The sequence below is a fragment of the Micropterus salmoides genome, unplaced genomic scaffold (genome assembly GCF_014851395.1).
Source record: "Micropterus salmoides isolate LMB-PRFRI ecotype aquatic unplaced genomic scaffold, ASM1485139v1 Ms_hic_scaffold_7, whole genome shotgun sequence".
NCBI lineage: Eukaryota > Metazoa > Chordata > Actinopteri > Centrarchiformes > Centrarchidae > Micropterus > Micropterus salmoides.
This window is the reverse complement of record NW_024044459.1, coordinates 1,962,843-1,980,932: the sequence shown is the minus strand read 5'-3', so window position 1 is coordinate 1,980,932 and position 18,090 is coordinate 1,962,843. Positions and strand designations below refer to the sequence as shown.

At 39.7% G+C, this 18,090-nt stretch overlaps 1 protein-coding gene across 2 annotated transcripts; it reads right to left on the bottom strand.

Moving 5' to 3' along the window:
* Positions 1 to 46: 46 nt before the first annotated feature.
* dpp7 (dipeptidyl-peptidase 7) lies at positions 47 to 16,548 on the bottom strand. Of its 2 annotated transcripts, none has more exons than XM_038704552.1 (13): positions 16,388 to 16,548; positions 16,004 to 16,130; positions 15,784 to 15,923; positions 13,497 to 13,660; positions 9,060 to 9,195; positions 8,742 to 8,823; positions 8,326 to 8,492; positions 4,871 to 4,931; positions 4,244 to 4,362; positions 3,434 to 3,590; positions 1,040 to 1,104; positions 883 to 953; positions 47 to 781 (listed from the first exon to the last, which is right to left on the bottom strand). In XM_038704552.1, the coding sequence occupies exons 1-13, from the start codon at positions 16,472 to 16,474 to the stop codon at positions 670 to 672; spliced, it is 1,488 nt and encodes a 495-aa protein (XP_038560480.1). In that variant the 5' UTR covers positions 16,475 to 16,548; the 3' UTR covers positions 47 to 669. The 2 variants fall into 2 exon arrangements, with proteins under 2 accessions (XP_038560480.1, XP_038560481.1); XM_038704553.1 differs by having other exon boundaries at positions 16,466 to 16,523.
* Between the last annotated feature and the right edge of the window lie 1,542 nt (positions 16,549 to 18,090).

Below are 18,090 nucleotides of genomic sequence, written 5' to 3'. Positions count from 1 at the left end.
AAATGTTTTGTCACCTGGTGTATAATAAACGCTGGATCAGCTTTAGTTTTGTACAAAAAAAATTAAACATTTTATTAACAGAAACAGAACATTTGTGTCGATGATTGACTCAGGAAACACAGCAGGTCTGCAGTAGAAGCAATATTGTACTGTATTTGGATTGACTTCATGGATCTTAAAGATGATTTGTAATTTTTCTAAGCTAACACGTCCAGATTTATAGGTTCCAGCTTCTGGACCAGGCCCTCTTCTGTAAATAGAAGCTGTTTTTCAATAATCTTCCATGATTAATGGAATACATTTGAGTTTGGACTGCTGGTTGGACAAAACAAGCAATTTGAAAAAAAAATAAATCAGTGAAACTTGAGAAAATGGCGGTGGGCATGTTTGTTTGTAATCCTGTTGCCTTTGTAGAATCTTGAAATGTGATGAACAATGCAAAACATGATTTGTAGTTTAATGATTTTCATTAAACTATCACTACCATCCAGGATCAGTTTTAATATTCAGCAGATGTAAGCTGACCCTCCATTCCTGCTGTGTATTGTATTGTGGGCCAGCAACAACTTGAAGATGAATTCTGGTACAATTGTATTAGAAGGGACTTATTTGATTTGAAAGAAATAACTGGTTTTATGTTCAGTCCTGAGACACTCAGATCCCGTGCTTTTAAGTTGACTGTCTTAATCTGGTCCGCTCCATCTTCACCCACTGTACAATGAGGTCTGCTTCCATCTTCCTGGCACTGATAACTGACACTGGATCAGCATCATTAGACCCTCTGTATAAAACAGGAAAATGTCAAATTAGATTTTGCTTTGAGAGTTTAAAAAAAAAAAAAAAGTAAAGGACTACTCTCCAGGGGCTAACAGCTTGCTGTACCTGAGATCCAGATGATGGGCTCCTCCAGAAATGTTGACAGCTATTAGTGAGGAGCTCAAGGACTTGCGTACCTGTACAGCAGAGAGCTGATTGATTTAGACTGAAAGCAGTGACTTCACGGTTTACTTAAGTGTACTTTCTTGGTTTAATCTCTTACCCCTCCATTTGCCCATGGGTCCAGATCTCCATTGGAGAAAATAATGTTGCTGGCTGTAGAGAGGGCTGTAGAAAGGGGAAAGCTCATCAGAAACAAAAACCACCTGTCTTTCACTGCCACAGTTTCTGTGACTCTCTAAATAAAAGAGTGCCTCCATGATAGGTAAGGGCAGTACACCAGTGTCATAGACCTCATCAGTGTGATGACGTGCCACAACATGGATTTTGCAATTCCGTCATTGCCATGATAAAACAGTAATTCTAAAAATAAGCCTATCTTGTTGCAAATAAAAGACAGAACATGTGTGTTACTTAATATAAACTGTATAAAGAGCTAGTGGCCCTTACATTAGTTACGAAATAAATAAAGAGAACTGGTGAAAACAGGGGAAGAAAGAATGGGCCTATAGCCTTTTGTTTGAAAAGAGATGACTGCGCTTTGCATGTTCTCCCTGCGTTTGCGTGGGTTTCCCCCGCCATCAAACACGTTAGGTTAATTCTCCTGTATATGTTGCACACATGCATAGCCTGTCAGGATATTTTTTTTGACAATATAGAAATGTGCAATAAATGATTTAATTAATTTGCATCACAAACACATTAGCACAAAATTTTTCTATTAAGATATTTATTTTGTTGAGATTTTACTTTATTTTACTCATGCATATTTCTTGAAAAAAAGCTTTACCAATGAATGTAGGTAGGGCTAAGGAGCAAAAATCAGCCTTTAAGCTTGAAAGAAAATGATTTGACATTAATCATTATCACTGGACTGCTTCACCATCTTCTTCATCGACGACTGGAATATGCGCAGCAAATGCCTTCAGACCTTCTTCCCCAATCAGACAGGAGCAGTAATTGTGCACAGACTGAAGGGAACACTTTCTGCCTCGCGTATTGGACACAGACTTCACATTACTATTGGTAAGTTGCACCAATTCAAACCCATAGCCTGAATATATATAACATACTTAGGGTTTTCAGCACAAAAAAGTGCTATTGAGAAGCATAATACTCTCCCATGTCTCCCTTCAAGGATCCATACTATTTACATATTAACAAAATATTAATTCAGAGTTATCTTTGATCAGGAGATATCCTTTATCTCTCACATTAAACAATCATCAAGGACCGCCTTTTTTCACCTACATAATATTGTAAAAATCAGGAACATCTTGTCTCAAAATGATGCAGGAAATCTAGATGCATTTGTTACTTCTAGGCTGGATTACTGCAATTCCTTATCAGGCTGCTCAAATAAGTCCCTTAAGACTCTCCAGCTGATCCACAATGCTGCGGCACATGTACAGACAAGAACCAGGAAAATACACATTTCTCCTTTTTTAGCTTCTCTGCATTGGCTTCCTGTAAAATCCAGAATAGAATTTAAAATCATTCTTCTTACCTACAAAGCTCTTAATGGTCAGGCACCATCTTATCTTAAAGAGCTCGTAGTATCTTACTACCCCACCAGAGCACTGCGCTCCCAGAATGCAGGGTTACTTGTGGTTCCTAGAGTCTCCAAAAGTAGACTAGGAGCCAGAATGTTCAGCTATCAAGCTCCTCTCCTGTGGAACCAGGTTCCAGTTTGGGTTCAGGAGGCAGACACCATCTCCACATTTAAGAGTAGGCTTAAGACTTTCCTCTTTGATAAAGCTTATAGTTCAGGTGAGTCCTGAAATGAGGTCCTCTCTCCTCCTTTCCCTCTTCATTTGTATGCATTCTTGTCCCATTAATGCATGTTACTAACTCGACTTCTTCCCTCCCCTAGTCTGCTTTGTGTGTGCTTTCTCGTCCCTCTCCTCTCTCCTTCTGTTGCTTCCTGCAGGTGTTTCTGGCTCCAGAGCTGTGGGGTATGGATCTGTGGGCTTCCTGCTGCCCCCGTGTTCCTGCTCGACACCCAATGCCACAATTATTATAGATCTATTGTTAGGGCCCGAGGACACTATTACTGTTTTTTTCCACATGAATCACTTTTTTGACGGTCTAAAGGTGCTCTAAAACTCACATGTAAGAAGTGGCCAAAATGTACATTAATTTGTCATTTGGTTCTCGCAAAACTGCCCCTACAAAAGCCCCTACACCACAATTGACCTAGATGTACAAAATGTTTGTGGCACACGTATCATTGTGCTACTGTCTTTCCTCCTGCCCCCCTGTCCACCACAGCACATGAATGTTGATAAACGAGCAATCACTCTGCACAGTGAGGCTCAGACATCCTAATGAAGAAACACAACAAAACACATCTGACTGACTTACAAATATCACAAGTGTGTGTATTGGAACAGATCCAATGTACCCAAATCCCATTACTTTCAATTTCTAGATTACACCTCTTGATACCATGATATTTCTGGACAGTATGGTGTGCTTAGTAGTATCTAGTGCTCACCATCACCCCAGAACTGGGTTTTGAGCCACTCTGGTCGTGGAACCACAGCCCAGCGCTTGGAGCAGTAAAGTACACGGTCTGTCTCAGTGAAGCCCATGGGAGGAAACATGTCCGTCACATTATTGCTCTCATAGCACAGATCAATTTCTGTGCAAGCCTGCAACCAGAACAGAAGAAGGGGTTAGTGTTAGTATGCTAATCAGTTTGAAGATAAAGCACCATAGATGAACGGGATATTTATTTTGTCAATGACATTCCATCCATCAAAAATGGAAATACAAAACAAAAATCTTTATTGTAATGTTTTTTTTTTAAATCATTACCATTTTATTTAAATAAATCATTTACATGTCAAAACTCAGAATGCATTGTGTGTTCCATTGTAATGGATAACAATAACAATTTTCAGTGGTTATTCCATTACAAATGATTCACCTCAATCATCCAGGAAGAACATCAATTCAAGACAAAATGAAACTATCCCCTGTACTGAAGGTTTCCTGTTCAGAAGACACCAGAAGGCAGGTGTGAGGTGGTTCTCCATGAGCAGTGTAATGTGTACAAAATATAAACTGTACATATCTAGTATGTCTGAATTTCAACCAGGACTAAATGCATATTGGTACTGGTATCAACAGATCAGGTGTATCTATCCCTACACCAAATACAACAGAAGGTACTTCATTACTCCTCCAGATGCTAACAATTGTTGAGTTGACTGATACCAACCTGAAATTATCATATACTGACATTTTGATCAGATTACATGCAAGTACTTAATGCTGTGTGTTGGTGGTGGTGTTGGAGTACCTGATAGTCCCAGGCCAGGCTGTCGAAGCCCAGTCCACAGCCAGTGGGATCAGCACACTCCAAATACAAACTGTACAGGTCAAAACAGCTCAGCACCTCGGTGGAGTTGTACACAATCCCTGCACGAAAATGCAATTAGAAATACAAGTTAAGGAAAATCGTTTACTCGTGCAAAGGATGAGAGGTCTTATCTTCACAGGTCTGTCCAAATACCACGAAAGTTGGGCCAGCAGTTTACCTAGGCAGAGGCAAAATTTGGCCCTAATCAGCCTTTTGTTGCAAAATCATTAAATATGGTATGGTTATTTTTCCAAACTACTCTTTTTCTTTAAATTATATGTTTTCCAATCTCAGTGCTTTGGGCCATGCAACTGCAGGTTTGCGTTTGGCTTGTAACGCACATAGTATGTCACACATCAAAAACCTTATATCTAGGCATCCCCTGCATTGAGCTGCATCTCCTGATACATGTTTAGACCCCCCCCCCTCACAAAATCAAGTTGTAATAGAACAACTTCCTGCAAACTGCAGTGAAAACAGACCCATATGGAGATATGACATCACTTCCTGCCTGATTTACACAAAACAAAGCTTTTTTAAATAAAAAGTCAATGTTCATTTCCTCACCTGCAGTCTTCCTGAGGTTGGTGAGCAGGTCAGATCCACTCAGCATGGTTTCACAGGCCACCTGAACAAAGTCATGTTATACATCACTTTCAACTGCAGCCTCCTGTTAAAACATCTGGAACAGATCTGTCTTGCCATATCTGCTCATTTACGTATACCCCACCTACAGTGAGGAAAATAAGTATTTGAACACCCTGCTATTTTCTAAGTTCTCCCACTTAGAAATAATGGGAGGGGTATGAAATTGTCATCGTAGGTGCATGTCCACTGTGAGAGACATAATCTAAAAAAAAAAAAAAAAAAATCCAGAAATCACAATTCATATTCACTCATTTTTTAACTATTTGTATGATACAGCTGTAAATAAGTATTTGAACACCTGTCTATCAGCTAGAATTCTGACTCTCAAAGACCTGTTAGTCTGCCTTCAAAATGTCCACCTCCACTCCATTTATTATCCTAAATTAGATGCACCTGTTTGAGGTTGTTAGCTGCAGAAAGACACCTGTCCACCCCATACAATCAGTAAGAATCCAACTACTAACATGGCCAAGACCAAAGAGCTGTCTAAAGACACTAGAGACAAAATTGTACACCTCCACTGGGCTGGAAAGGGCTACGGGGAAACTGCCAAGCAGCTTGGTGAAAAAAGGTCCACTGTTGGAGCAATCATTAGAAAATGGAAGAAGCTAAACATGACTGTCAATCTCCCTCGGACCGGGGCTCCATGCAAGATCTCACCTCGTGGGGTCTCAATGATCCTAAGAAAGGTGAGAAATCAGCCCAGAACTACACGGGAGGAACTGGTCAGTGACCTGAAAAGAGCTGGGACCACCGTTTCCAAGGTTACTGTTGGTAATACACTAAGACGTCATGGTTTGAAATCACGCATGGCACGGAAGGTTCCCCTGCTTAAACCAGCACATGTCAAGGCCCGTCTTCAGTTTGCCAATGACCATTTGGATGATCCAGAGGAGTCATGGGAGAAAGTCATGTGGTCAGATGAGACCAAAATAGAACTTTTTGGTCATAATTCCACTAACCGTGTTTGGAGGAGAAGAATGATGGTACCATCAAGCTGTGAGCAGGTAGCATCATGCTTTGGGGGTTTTTCTGCACATGGGACAGGGCGACTGCACTGTATTAAGGAGAGGATGACCGGGGCCATGTATTGCCAGATTTTGGGGAACAACCTCCTTCCCTCAGTTAGAGCATTGAAGATGGGTCGAGGCCGGGTCTTCCAACATGACAATGACCCGAAGCACACAGCCAGGATAACCAAGGAGTGGCTCTGTAAGAAGCATATCAAGGTTCTGGCGTGGCCTAGCCAGTCTCCAGACCTAAACCCAATAGAGAATCTTTGGAGGGAGCTCAAACTCCGTGTTTCTCAGCGACAGCCCAGAAACCTGACTGATCTAGAGAAGATCTGTGTGGAGGAGTGGGCCAAAATCCCTCCTGCAGTGTGTGCAAACCTGGTGAAAAACTACAGGAAACGTTTGGCCTCTGTAATTGCAAACAAAGGCTACTGTACCAAATATTAACACTGATTTTCTCAGGTGTTCAAATACTTATTTGCAGCTGTATCATACAAATAAATAGTTAAAAAATAATACATTGTGATTTCTGGATTATTTTTTTTAGATTATGTCTCTCACAGTGGACATGCACCTACGATGACAATTTCAGACCCCCCCCATGATTTCTAAGTGGGAGAACTTGCAAAATAGCAGGGTGTTCAAATACTTATTTTCCTCACTGTATATTTTTATTTATGTTACAGATGTTTTATTATCTGAAGGTAGATTTTTATTATCTTTGAGTAAAAGATATGATAATGAATAACTCCAGCCTACAGCCGTCCCACACATACATACAGTAATATGTATGGCAGCAACACTGGAAAATCATCTGTAGTAGATGTTTGAGGTCAGTAGCACCATCAATATTTAGAGTTTAAAAAATATCTCAATAAATATCAGCTGATACTCCTAAAAACATGAGATTGAGAACTATGTAGTGTAATTCACTCAAGCTATGATGATGGCTATTAAAGTGTCTCGCAAACAGATGATTTTACATCCAGATTACAAATAGCACACTTATTTTCACAGATCCTGGTTTTCAACTCACGTTTGGTTTTCCGACACTTTAACAAATAAACACCATATTTTGTATTACATGTAATTCTGCCCCTGACCTTTATGTCGCCACCAGTCTTGGGATGACTAAATTTACTGCCCTTAATCATAGCTTAGGAGTGACTGAAATTATGACAAGAAATATTCCCACAAGGGATCTGAGACAAGAAGTAATGGATGTGTCTCTAAGGAAAATAGGACTTCACAAAATAATCATGTTATCAATCAAGTTAGTTAGGTGAGATTAAAATGCACTCCAATTAAAGACTCACTTTTCAGTATGTATCAATGTCTACTCACTACTTGCACTGATCTAGACAGGACTACAAATGCAAGTCTGTGTGTAGAGGTTTCTCTAGAACTGCAGAGACCTGAACCTGACGTATCTTATTAAGATGGTTGTCTAATAACTCATCGCTGTATCTCGCCGTTGCTTTAAAGTTTTCTTTCTTGAAAGTCTTTTAGCATGTGCTTCAGAAGAATCATCAGAGTCATAAATACATCTAACCCTCAGTAACTGACTGCACGGAAGAGTTCTTTTGATATGCTTCAGTATGTTAACTGGTTCCTTCCCCCCCAAAACAACCAAAAACAAAATGCGTTCCAGATCATGACAATGAGAATTTTATATATTCCTTCACTGAATTTATGAATGCATGAAACTCATTTAAATCATCAGCACTGCCACTCCAAATAAAAATTGTACCTCCAATATATTTTGATGAACTTAGAATAGGGATTGTGATTATAAATTAAATCCAACTCAAACGTCCCCATAAATAAGTTAACATAATTAGGAGCCACTGGTGACCCATAGCTGATCTTGTTTCAAGTCTCTAGGTATTTCGTATAACTTGTTTTTTGAAGCATTCATAGATTTTGTTTAAGATGCTTAAAAGTACTTGCTGAAGTACTAAGTAGATTTAGTTTTTGTGTTCCTGTGTCTGTAGCTCCCTCTTCTGGAATAGACCAGTGGTGCCTATTGTGATAATGCATAAGTAATCCCATCTTTGCGTAACTGAATGTGAAGCAAAACGTCCGTGTGACATTAAACAGTGGCATGGGAGTGCTGTCCTAGTTTCACATCACATTTTTATACAGACATTAATCAGTTACTTATCGAGCAGCATAATCACCTCACCAATACTAAAATTTAAAATACTTTGTTTTTAAGTGGGATGGCTGAATATAGAGGCTTTTGTTCTGCATTCACATTAGCTTCAGGATATCTGATGTTGCTCACTCATGGATGGCATTTTAGCATACTTATTTGCACTAAAGCAAAATTATCTGTTCATCCTCCATCAGACTGTGTACCTTGACAGGGTTGGCAGGCATGTTGCCCATGAAGTGAGTGCTGTAGGGGTAATCCAACATGGCCATCAGAGTGAAGGCATTCCTCAGCAGGCCGTTCAGCTGGTGGATGTCCTGATCAGATGTCGGAGGCTTACACAGGGAGAACTCTGACTGGATGCGACTGTAATCTGGTAACATCGACAAAAGCGGGCTTACATTTCTTATTCTGTTACTTCATCTCCCTGAAAATGTTTTATTTTCCTTTCAGACTTAAATAGAGCAACACCTCCAAGGTCAGGTGAAGGCTTGCATATTGAACAAAAATCTGTGGAATCTGTTTTATACTTCAGAGGTGTCATTCTTTTCTTTCCTTCTTCTCATTTGTGTACATAAATTGAGGCAATCATCTCCTCAAAAAGACCATCGCACAGATGTACCTTGGCGTTCAGCTAATTCCTTCAGCTGATGGAAAGCTCCTCTCACAGCATCTCTGCATTCAGGGGCAACACTCTCAAAATCCTTTGAAAGGGAATCAGAGAGTCATATCCAACCTGCACACGTGTGTAAATTCACAAATTATTCGATATAACAAACCAATTAAATAAACTAAATGTTTCAGCTCTACTTGGAAAATAACTGTTGCCACATATTCGGATATTTTGGAACCTTTGTCAGGTTTGGTTTAGGTAGATTAAGGACAACGGTCTGAATCATAAGGTGGGTGACATCAAAAAGAAGAGCATCCATGAACATACAGCTGTAACATCTCTGAAAAACTGCCTGGAATCTCCCAGCCCTGCGGTGGAGAGTATGGGGGCGCTGGCAGCCAGAGCTCCAGCCACGATGTTTGGATACTTGAGTCTCATGTAGACCGACAGCATCCCACCATAACTGCAGGAAGAGATGAGACAACTGAACAGGAAATACGCAAATAAGACATAATACTAAATGGTAAATTGACTGTAGTACTTGTACAGTGAATTTTTAGTCTTCTGACCACTCAAAGCACTTTGCTCTAGGGATGTCCTGATCACATTTTTTGTCCCCAATCCTGATCAGAGGATTGGGGACAAAAATTGAGTATCAGCATATATAAAGTCCCAATCTGATAATTTATATATCTATCTTTATATTATTTTCTAGATAATACAGTTGCACAGTGCACACTTAAAGTACATTAAAGAGCTGTTGCTGTCTTGAGGAAATTTCTCTCTCCTTTTCAAAGTATACTCCAGTGTGTGTTGCTTCGGTGCAGCCTTTGCCTCAGTTACCTGAGTAAACTCACTGAATTCTGCTGGGTGTTTATTTCTTAGGGGCTGTGTCAAATTGGTAGTATTAAACTAGGGCTGCTCAATTATTGCAAAAATCCTAACCACGATTATTTTGGTCCATATTGAGATCACAATCATTTAACACGATTACTCATTGACTTAGGAAACATCATGCATTTATTGAACTTCCGTGTACGCAGGAGTGGAGCGGAGACAACGCGAGACAACTTCTTACGTTACATAACACTAAAATTCAACCGTGGAGTTCTGCCAGGCCATTCAGTTACTAGAAAAAGTATAAATAAGTATATAATATGTAATTTGTTAAACTATGACCAGAGGGAAAATTTGCTAGCTGCTAGGCTAATTTATGCAATGTAAAATTCCGTAGTCTTAAGTTATTAATGTTGACTAACAAGTTATAGTAGTTACAGCATTTATAACCCGTTACCTTGGCTCAAGCTGAACATGCCACAGGCTGGCCGAGAGTGAGTTTGGGTGTTTAGGGAGGGACAGGAGCAACGCAGCGCTGGATTTATAACAAGACAAAACAAGAGCAGCAGCTAACAAACCAAGAATCGGGCTTAGGATTGTGCTCAATAAAGCGGATACTGATCAGTTTTAAAAAAATGCCTTGATGGGCCCTGATTACAATCTTTGAGATCCAAATTCAGTATCTCAGAAAATTTGAATATTACTTAAGACCAATACACAAAAAGGATTTTTAGAAATGTTGGCCAACTGAAAAGTATGAACATGAACAGTATGAGCATGTACAGCACTCAATACTTCGTTGGGGCTCCTTTTGCCTGAATTACTGCAGCAATGCGGCGTGGCATGGAGTCCATCAGTCTGTGGCACTGCTCAGGTGGTATGAGAGCCCAGGTTGCTCTGATAGTGGCCTTCAGCTCTTCTGCATTGTTGGGTCTGGCGTATCGCATCTTCCTCATCACAATACCCCATAGATTTTCTATAGGGTTAAGGTCAGGCCAGTTTGCTGGCCAATTAAGAACAGGGATACCATGGTCCTTAAACCAGGTACTGGTAGCTTTGGCACTGTGTGCAGGTGCCAAGTCCTGTTGGAAAATGAAATCTGCATCTCCTCTCTTCCTCCAGACTCTGGGACCTTGATTTCCAAAGGAAATGCAAAATTTACTTTCATCAGAGAACATAACTCTGGACCACTCAGCAGCAGTCCAGTCCTTTTTGTCTTTAGCCCAGACGAGAGCTTCTGATGCTGTGTCTTGTTCAAGAGTGGCTTGACACAAGGAATGCGACAGCTGAAACCCATGTCTTGCGTCTGTGCGTGGTGGTTCTTGAAGCACTGACTCCAGCTGCAGTCCACTCTTTGTGAATCTCCCCCACATTTTTGAATGCGTTTTGTTTCACAATCCTCTCCAGGGTGCGGTTATCCCTATTGCTTGTACACTTTTTTCTACCACATCTTTTCCTTCCCTTCGCCTCCCTATTAATGTGCTTGGACACAGAGCTCTGTGAATAGCCAGCCTCTTTAGCAATGACCTTTTGTGTCTTGCCCTCCTTGTGCAAGGTGTCAATGGTCGTCTTTTGGACAGCTGTCAAGTCAGCGGTCTTCCCCATGATTGTGTAGCCTACAGAACTAGACTGAGAGACCATTTAAAGGCCTTTGCAGGTGTTTTGAGTTAATTAGCTGATTAGAGTGTGGCACCAAGTGTCTTCAATATTGAACCTTTTCACAATATTCTAATTTTCTGAGATACAGATTTTGGGGTTTTCATTAGTTGTCAGTTATAATCATCAAAATTAAAAGGAATAAACACTTGAAATATATCAGTCTGTGTGGAATGAATGTATACAAGTTTCACTTTTGAATGGAATTACTGAAATAAATCAACTAATTAACTATTCTAATTATATGACCAGCACCTGTATATCAGCAGTTGAAAAATATAAGTTATTGATGAATGAAATGATTGTATTGCACTTTTAAGACGGTCCTTAACTCCACCTACAGTAACAGTCACGTTTGACATACATTCAGTCCTTAGTACTGCAAACTGCATCGTCCTCTTTGGTGATCTTCAGGTGATCAAAAGTCTGCGTAAATTAGCTCTCTTACTGGGAGAAATTGAGGCTTTGACAGGGAACTGTTGAAGGTAACAGCCGCTAAACTAACTTCACCCTGATTTCTATTCATCTCTTTTCTTTTCGAAGGACATCGCTTCAGCCGCACTTGTCGGTGTCTTCCACAGAATTTTAGTATCGGTTCTTGTGACACCCATAGTCTGGATTTAGATGAACTGAGGAATACCTTTTCCTCAACTTTAATCCAATATCTGAAAGAAAAGGGAAACTTGTCATTGTGCCATTTCATACTAGTACAAAGTATGAAAAAGGCTCAGATCACCTTCTGAAACCCGACACTGCAGCTCTCGTTAGTTCTAGTATCTGAATTCCAGCCTCAAATCTACATGGATGAGTTTGAAGGATTACAGAATGCTTAAAGTGGAGAATAGTTGCAGTTTCAAGTTTGACTTGACGGCTTTCTTTGCAAAGTTGTGTAGGATCACATGCGGCCTACAGGTGATTAAGTTTGTAGAAACTAGAGCTGAAATGATTAGTGGATTGTTAAACAATTTGTTGATTCACGGAAAATTATTCAGCAACTATTTTAATAATCAAAACATAATCTGTGCTTCCAGCTTCTCAAATGTGAAGCGTTGCTATTTTTTTTTTAGACGTTTAAATGTCAACTTGACATATTATCAACCTAAATATTAATTGATTAATACTAAAAATCCTCATTAGTTGCAACTCTAGTAGATTGCCATGCTTTCATAAAATAGTTACCCGGATAGGTACAGCTAGCTAAAACACTTTCCATTTGGCATCCTATTGGCTATTCACAGTTTGATGCTCCAAGTAATGATCTGCTGCAGAGAAGAACAGGGAGACAACACGTGAGGAGAACAGTGGTCTGTACTACGAAGAGAGTTCAGCCTACTCAGAGTTAACTCGGGTTTATCAGGCAAACTCAGGATTGACAAAGTCTGATTGCCTACACTGGAGTTAAACAGTACTACAACTACGTGAATAAGACGTCGGTCAGTTGAGTCGGTGTTAACTTAATTGGAGTTGGTGCGCGTTCGCATAAAAGGGACATGTTCAGAAGAAAACACCAGAGTGATTTTTGATCTTTTGTGACTTTACTTTCAGGGAATTTCTGACTTTGTTATTGTAAATTTGACACTTTCATCTAGGATTTTTTTCCTGTATTTATCAACCCCCAACCTGGCTCCGTATTTTTGGACACAAAATAAATCAATCAACAGTCAATATGTGAAAAAACTGGAGAATTCAATTATAGCCTACAGATGGGCTACATCTAAGAAACTGTTCCATTAATTAAGATCTCTGTACAATCAAAGAGGCTGCAGGGCTCGTATGAACATATATAACTTAATTTCAGCTGCAATCGCAGTGGAACAAATCAGCACGAAATCTAAACATATTTTATAAAGTGGTGTGTATTAATAGTCTACTTCTCATCATTAACACCGAGTACAGATGTGGTGTGTAGTCCACGTGCATGGTAACCTCGAGTTAACCACGAACAAAACCTGCTTGGAGCAGTTTAGAGATGCAGCGTAAATTGCCATGGCAACAGACCTCGGTTAACACCTATCCACCTTTCGTAGTACGTACGTACTTTCATACAACGAGCCTTGCAGCCTCTTTGATTGTAGAGAGGAGATATTAATTAACAGAACAGTTTCGTAGTACGGGTGAATCGGGAAGTTACACCAGACGTCACGTTACTCCTGAAGTTACCTGGATAAGACAGTTACCTCGCTTTGTAGTACAGGCCACAGGGAGACAACACAGGAGGGGAACAGGGAGGCAAAAGAAGGATAACTGAAACTGAATAATGTCAGTCAGTACCTGCCACCAAACACGATGACAGGACAGTCTGTGGCTGCCAGTTGCTGTTTCAGCGCCGTAATCATAACAGCGTAGTCGGCGAGGGCCTGCTCCACTGTCAGCAGGCTGATCTGAGGGATGTTGAAGGACTCTTTGCCAAAGGGCAAAGATCTGCCATAGTACCTCTGAAAGAAAGAGAAGAGGACGACGAAGGTGTTCAAGCGTAATAAATTTTTCAAAACAAATGCAGGCAGGCTCACAGCTGCAGTATGGCTCAGCTCCAGTCATGAACATCATGCACCCATATTAAGGAAGTGATCCAAATTCCTCCATTGTCATCAGTATTATGTGACTGTCAGGTCACTAGAACGTATTTCTTGTGCAGGTACTTTTATTTTTAAATGTTTGATTCTTAAATTTAAAGTCTTTGCAACTCTGGAATTAATATGACAAATGTAACAACCAAACTCTAAACCAGTATTGTATTTCTTATTGAGCATTATATGTTACTATTACATACAGTATTTAAGAGAGTACATGGAATAAGACTGCATTGGCAAAAAGGTCTGGTGACATTCTAACAAACACACTACAGGTCAAGTTTTAGAACACCCCCATTTTTTTCTAGTTTGTATGTTAATATAAGTGGTTCAATTAAGTGAAAAACCTTAAATGATACAAAAGTAAGCAGAAAACTGCCAAAGTTAAAAACAACATTTACATCACCAGAGAGACATTTTCAGATGAAGAAAATTAACAATTAAACACAAGGAGTTTTGTTCATTATTTCACTGTAGGATCTGAGGGTGTGTTAACAGGCTGTTCCAAGGTTTTTAATGTTGAAAACTGTTTTTGCATCAATTCAATGCAATCAAGGCTTCATTTACTTCCACCGCAAAATAACCAAAGACACAAATAAGCAGAGAGAAAAAAAAACAAAAAAAAACACACACACAATCTGACACATTCCACACAGAACTCCGAAAGTGCACTGGACAAAATTATTGACACCTTTTCAAAATCTTCGGAAATAATTGTATTTTTTAGCATGTGATTCTCCTTTAATTTGTAATTACACTCACCTGTAACAATTCACAGGTGCTGGCAATATAGAAACCACACTTACAACCAGTTAAAAATGAGAAAAGTCGACTCAACCTTGGTGTTGTGTGTACCACACTGAGCATGGACAAAAAAGAAAGAAAGGAGTTGCAAGATTCCAATGAAGGAGTGTTCGAATAGTAGATAAAGAACCTTGATATTTCAGGCTGACCTGCAGACACAGGGTACAACAGTGTCAGCTTGCACTATCCGTCACCATCTGAATGAAATGAGAGGACCCTGCTGCTGACACAAACATAAAACAGCCACACTTACCTAAGGAAGTTAAAAGCCTTCTAGGAGAATGTCCTGTGGACAGATGAGACTAAAAGAGTTTTTTGGTAAAGCAAATCATTCTTCTGTTTTCAGAAAATGAAGTGAGGCCTTCAAAGAAAAGAACATGGTCCCTACAGTCAAACATGGTGGAGGTTCACTGATGTTTTGGGGTTGCTTTGCTGCTTCAGGCACTGGATGTCTGAAGACTACCAAAGCATTCTGCGGCGCAATGTAGGGCCCAGTGTCAGAAAGCTAGGTCTCCGTCTGAGGTCATGGGTCTTACAGCAGGACAATGACCCAAATCATACTTCAAAAGCACCCCAAAATGGTTTAAGACAAAGCACTGGAGAGTTCTGGAGGCCAGCAATGAGTCCAAATCTAAATCCCATAGAGCTCATATGGAGATATCTCAGAACAGCAGTTGGGAGAAGGAACTCATCAAATCTTAAAGACCTGGAGCAGTTGGCAAAAGAAGAGTGGTCCAAAATTCCAAAAACTCATAATGGTTACAGGAGGCAATTGATTTCAGTTTTTTTTTTTTTTTTCTAAGAGTGTGCTACCAGATATTAAGTTGAGGGTCCCAATCATTTTGTCCAGTCCATTTTCACAGTTCTGTGTGGAATGTCTCAGATTTGGCTTTTTTCATTGTGTTATTTTAATGAAAACAAAATAAATGAGACTACCAAAGCATTTGTACTTACAACTATTTTCTCTCACACACACACAGTTTTGTAATAGTGTCTGGTTTTCATGTTCAACTCACTGGAAGTGAAAATCAGCTGATAGAAGGAGTCAAACTTTAACCATCAATTTCCTATTTTTCTGCAAATTCTATACACACCTACTTTTGATCAACAACTGTTTAGTCAAAAATGAAACTAATGTCTGCATTGGCTGCACTGTTTTATGATGTGTACCACTGCTTTCTTACATGTTCAGCAAATATGACTAAAGCTGCCTGCTGTGCAGCTAACTCTGTGATGAAACCAGAGTTGAGTGCAAACTCCCAGATGTCTCCCTCATTACCAGTGTAGAAGAAAATAGGACCATCGCCCTTCTTCCAGTACTTATCTAAAAAAAGAGGGAAAAGAGAATGCAGTGAGTCAGTTGCTCATATATTCATTACATTTAAAGCAGGAGAGTGGTTTCACCTGTGATCAGGTAACGCTGATTGAATGTCCCGTTCCCCATGCTGTTAAAGTTGAAGTGGTCCAGAGTCTGACTGAAATACTTCTCTGTGAACTGGGGTTCTGTCTTGAATCCATGATGTTTTCTTGGCTATAAAAATAAATGTTAAGTACAGCTTATTAAATTATTCGTCATTCATAGTTTTATTTGAATTGACTAACGTTAAAAGCATCGCTATTCGTTGGTCACTTTATATAAAAAATGTACTATATACTAATATAAGACATTTGTTAAGTCACTTTCTGTCTGGAGTGTTGGCAACCCTGACCGACAATAACAACAAGTAGGCGAGAGCACGAAAACAGAACAGAGAAACAAACAGCAAGCATTATAAACTTAAACGTTACCTGAACATAGCTGTGTGGCAGGGCATTCTGCCCCCCAACAGAACACAGGACTACTGTTACCGTAAAAAAAGGTACTACCTTCCTCATGTTGTCGGACGTCGTTACTAAAACCACTGCACAGTAAGATTGATTTTCCTAAGAGTCACATGATATGGTCACATGCAAGCAGTGCCGGTGTCCGCGAAAAGGCGGGGTTTGGACGTTTAGCCCCGCCCACATCTAGTACGTCACCCGTGCTTCCTTCAGGAATAGTGGGAACTTCGTGAATGGAGGATATTTTTGGTCATTATGTAAATTAAAGGGGCTAACTTATATGTACTTTTTCAATGAAATTGCTTCTTAATAAATCATTTTTACTGCCCTATTGTCAATGGACTGTAGCTTCACTTAGAAATGAAGCACAGGCCTGTTTTCTCTGTTGCTTGGAACAGCCACTATTCTGTTTAATGTGTTTACTTTACCTATTACCAAATTACAAAATGGATACTGCTTAAATTGAAAGCTTAAATAGATGTCTTGCATGTAGAATTAGATTCATGAACCAACACTATGGATTTTCATGGGTTTCTCAACAGCTTCAGTGATGTTGATAGGTTTTAAATGTAGTGAGTCTCCAGGTCCCACAGGTGTTCATGTGAGTGGCACCAAGTCTCTAAAATGTTTCTGGTGGCACCCAGCAAGAGCTTCCAGTCATGTTTTCTCCTGTTTGGTGGGCATGTTAGAGGTGTTTCCCAATCAGCTGTGACAAGTTTGTAAACTATATTTGCATATATTTTCTAATTTAATAAGTAGGTGTAGGACATTTAACAGAAAAGACCAAGTAAGTTGTTTGTTGAGGTGGATGGAGGGCCAGAAACCGGACTTTCAACCAGGAGACCAGTGTTTCCCATGTGAAACAAAATGTAATTTAAGTTACATAGGTTACGTAAAATGCACAAGTTACGCAAGTAACAACTTAAATTGACCCTTCGCTAAGCCACACCCCGAATGCACAACTGGCCAATCACAGCGCAGTATAGGACTCGCTCTAACTGAGGTCTGACACTTTCATGGCGGCGCTCCATTGACTCTAATGTAAAAGAAGTCGTTTTCTAGCGTTCTTTTGCTGTGTTTTTCCAAGATATAGTCAAATGCTGTTCCTGGGGCACTTGTAATAGTTACAGTCGCTATCCAGAGAGGTTGAAAAGAGAAATACGATTTCCTTTCCAAAACCTAAAACAAATCCAGAAAAAAGTTGGCTGTGGATTGTTCCTAATGTAATGTTAGTTAGCTAACGCTAGCTAACTACTGAATGTAATGTTATATAACCCATACTTTTCTACCCTCTTTCTCAATATTCAATAATAAAACTGGGGTTCACTTTTACTCTGTGATCTTTTATTTTTTTCAAGTCAGTTTGACAGATTGAATACAACCTTCAAATGCACAATGCAACTGCAAAATTGATGAGATCGCTTTATCCAAAAATTTGACAATATTTCTCCAGGGAGTGCAGTAATTGTGATAGCACAGTGCTAGAAGTCTGACAGTTCCAATAGTTTGTCGGGCTTAGCAACAGTAACTAAGGGGGGCGTGGCTAAGCGAAGGGTCAATTATGTAAGTTAACTGTCGTACTTAACATAGTTAGTTCAACCCTAACCATGATCTTTTCCTAACCCTAAGTACTTTTTGTGCCTAAGCCTAACCAAATTGCAATGTTTCAT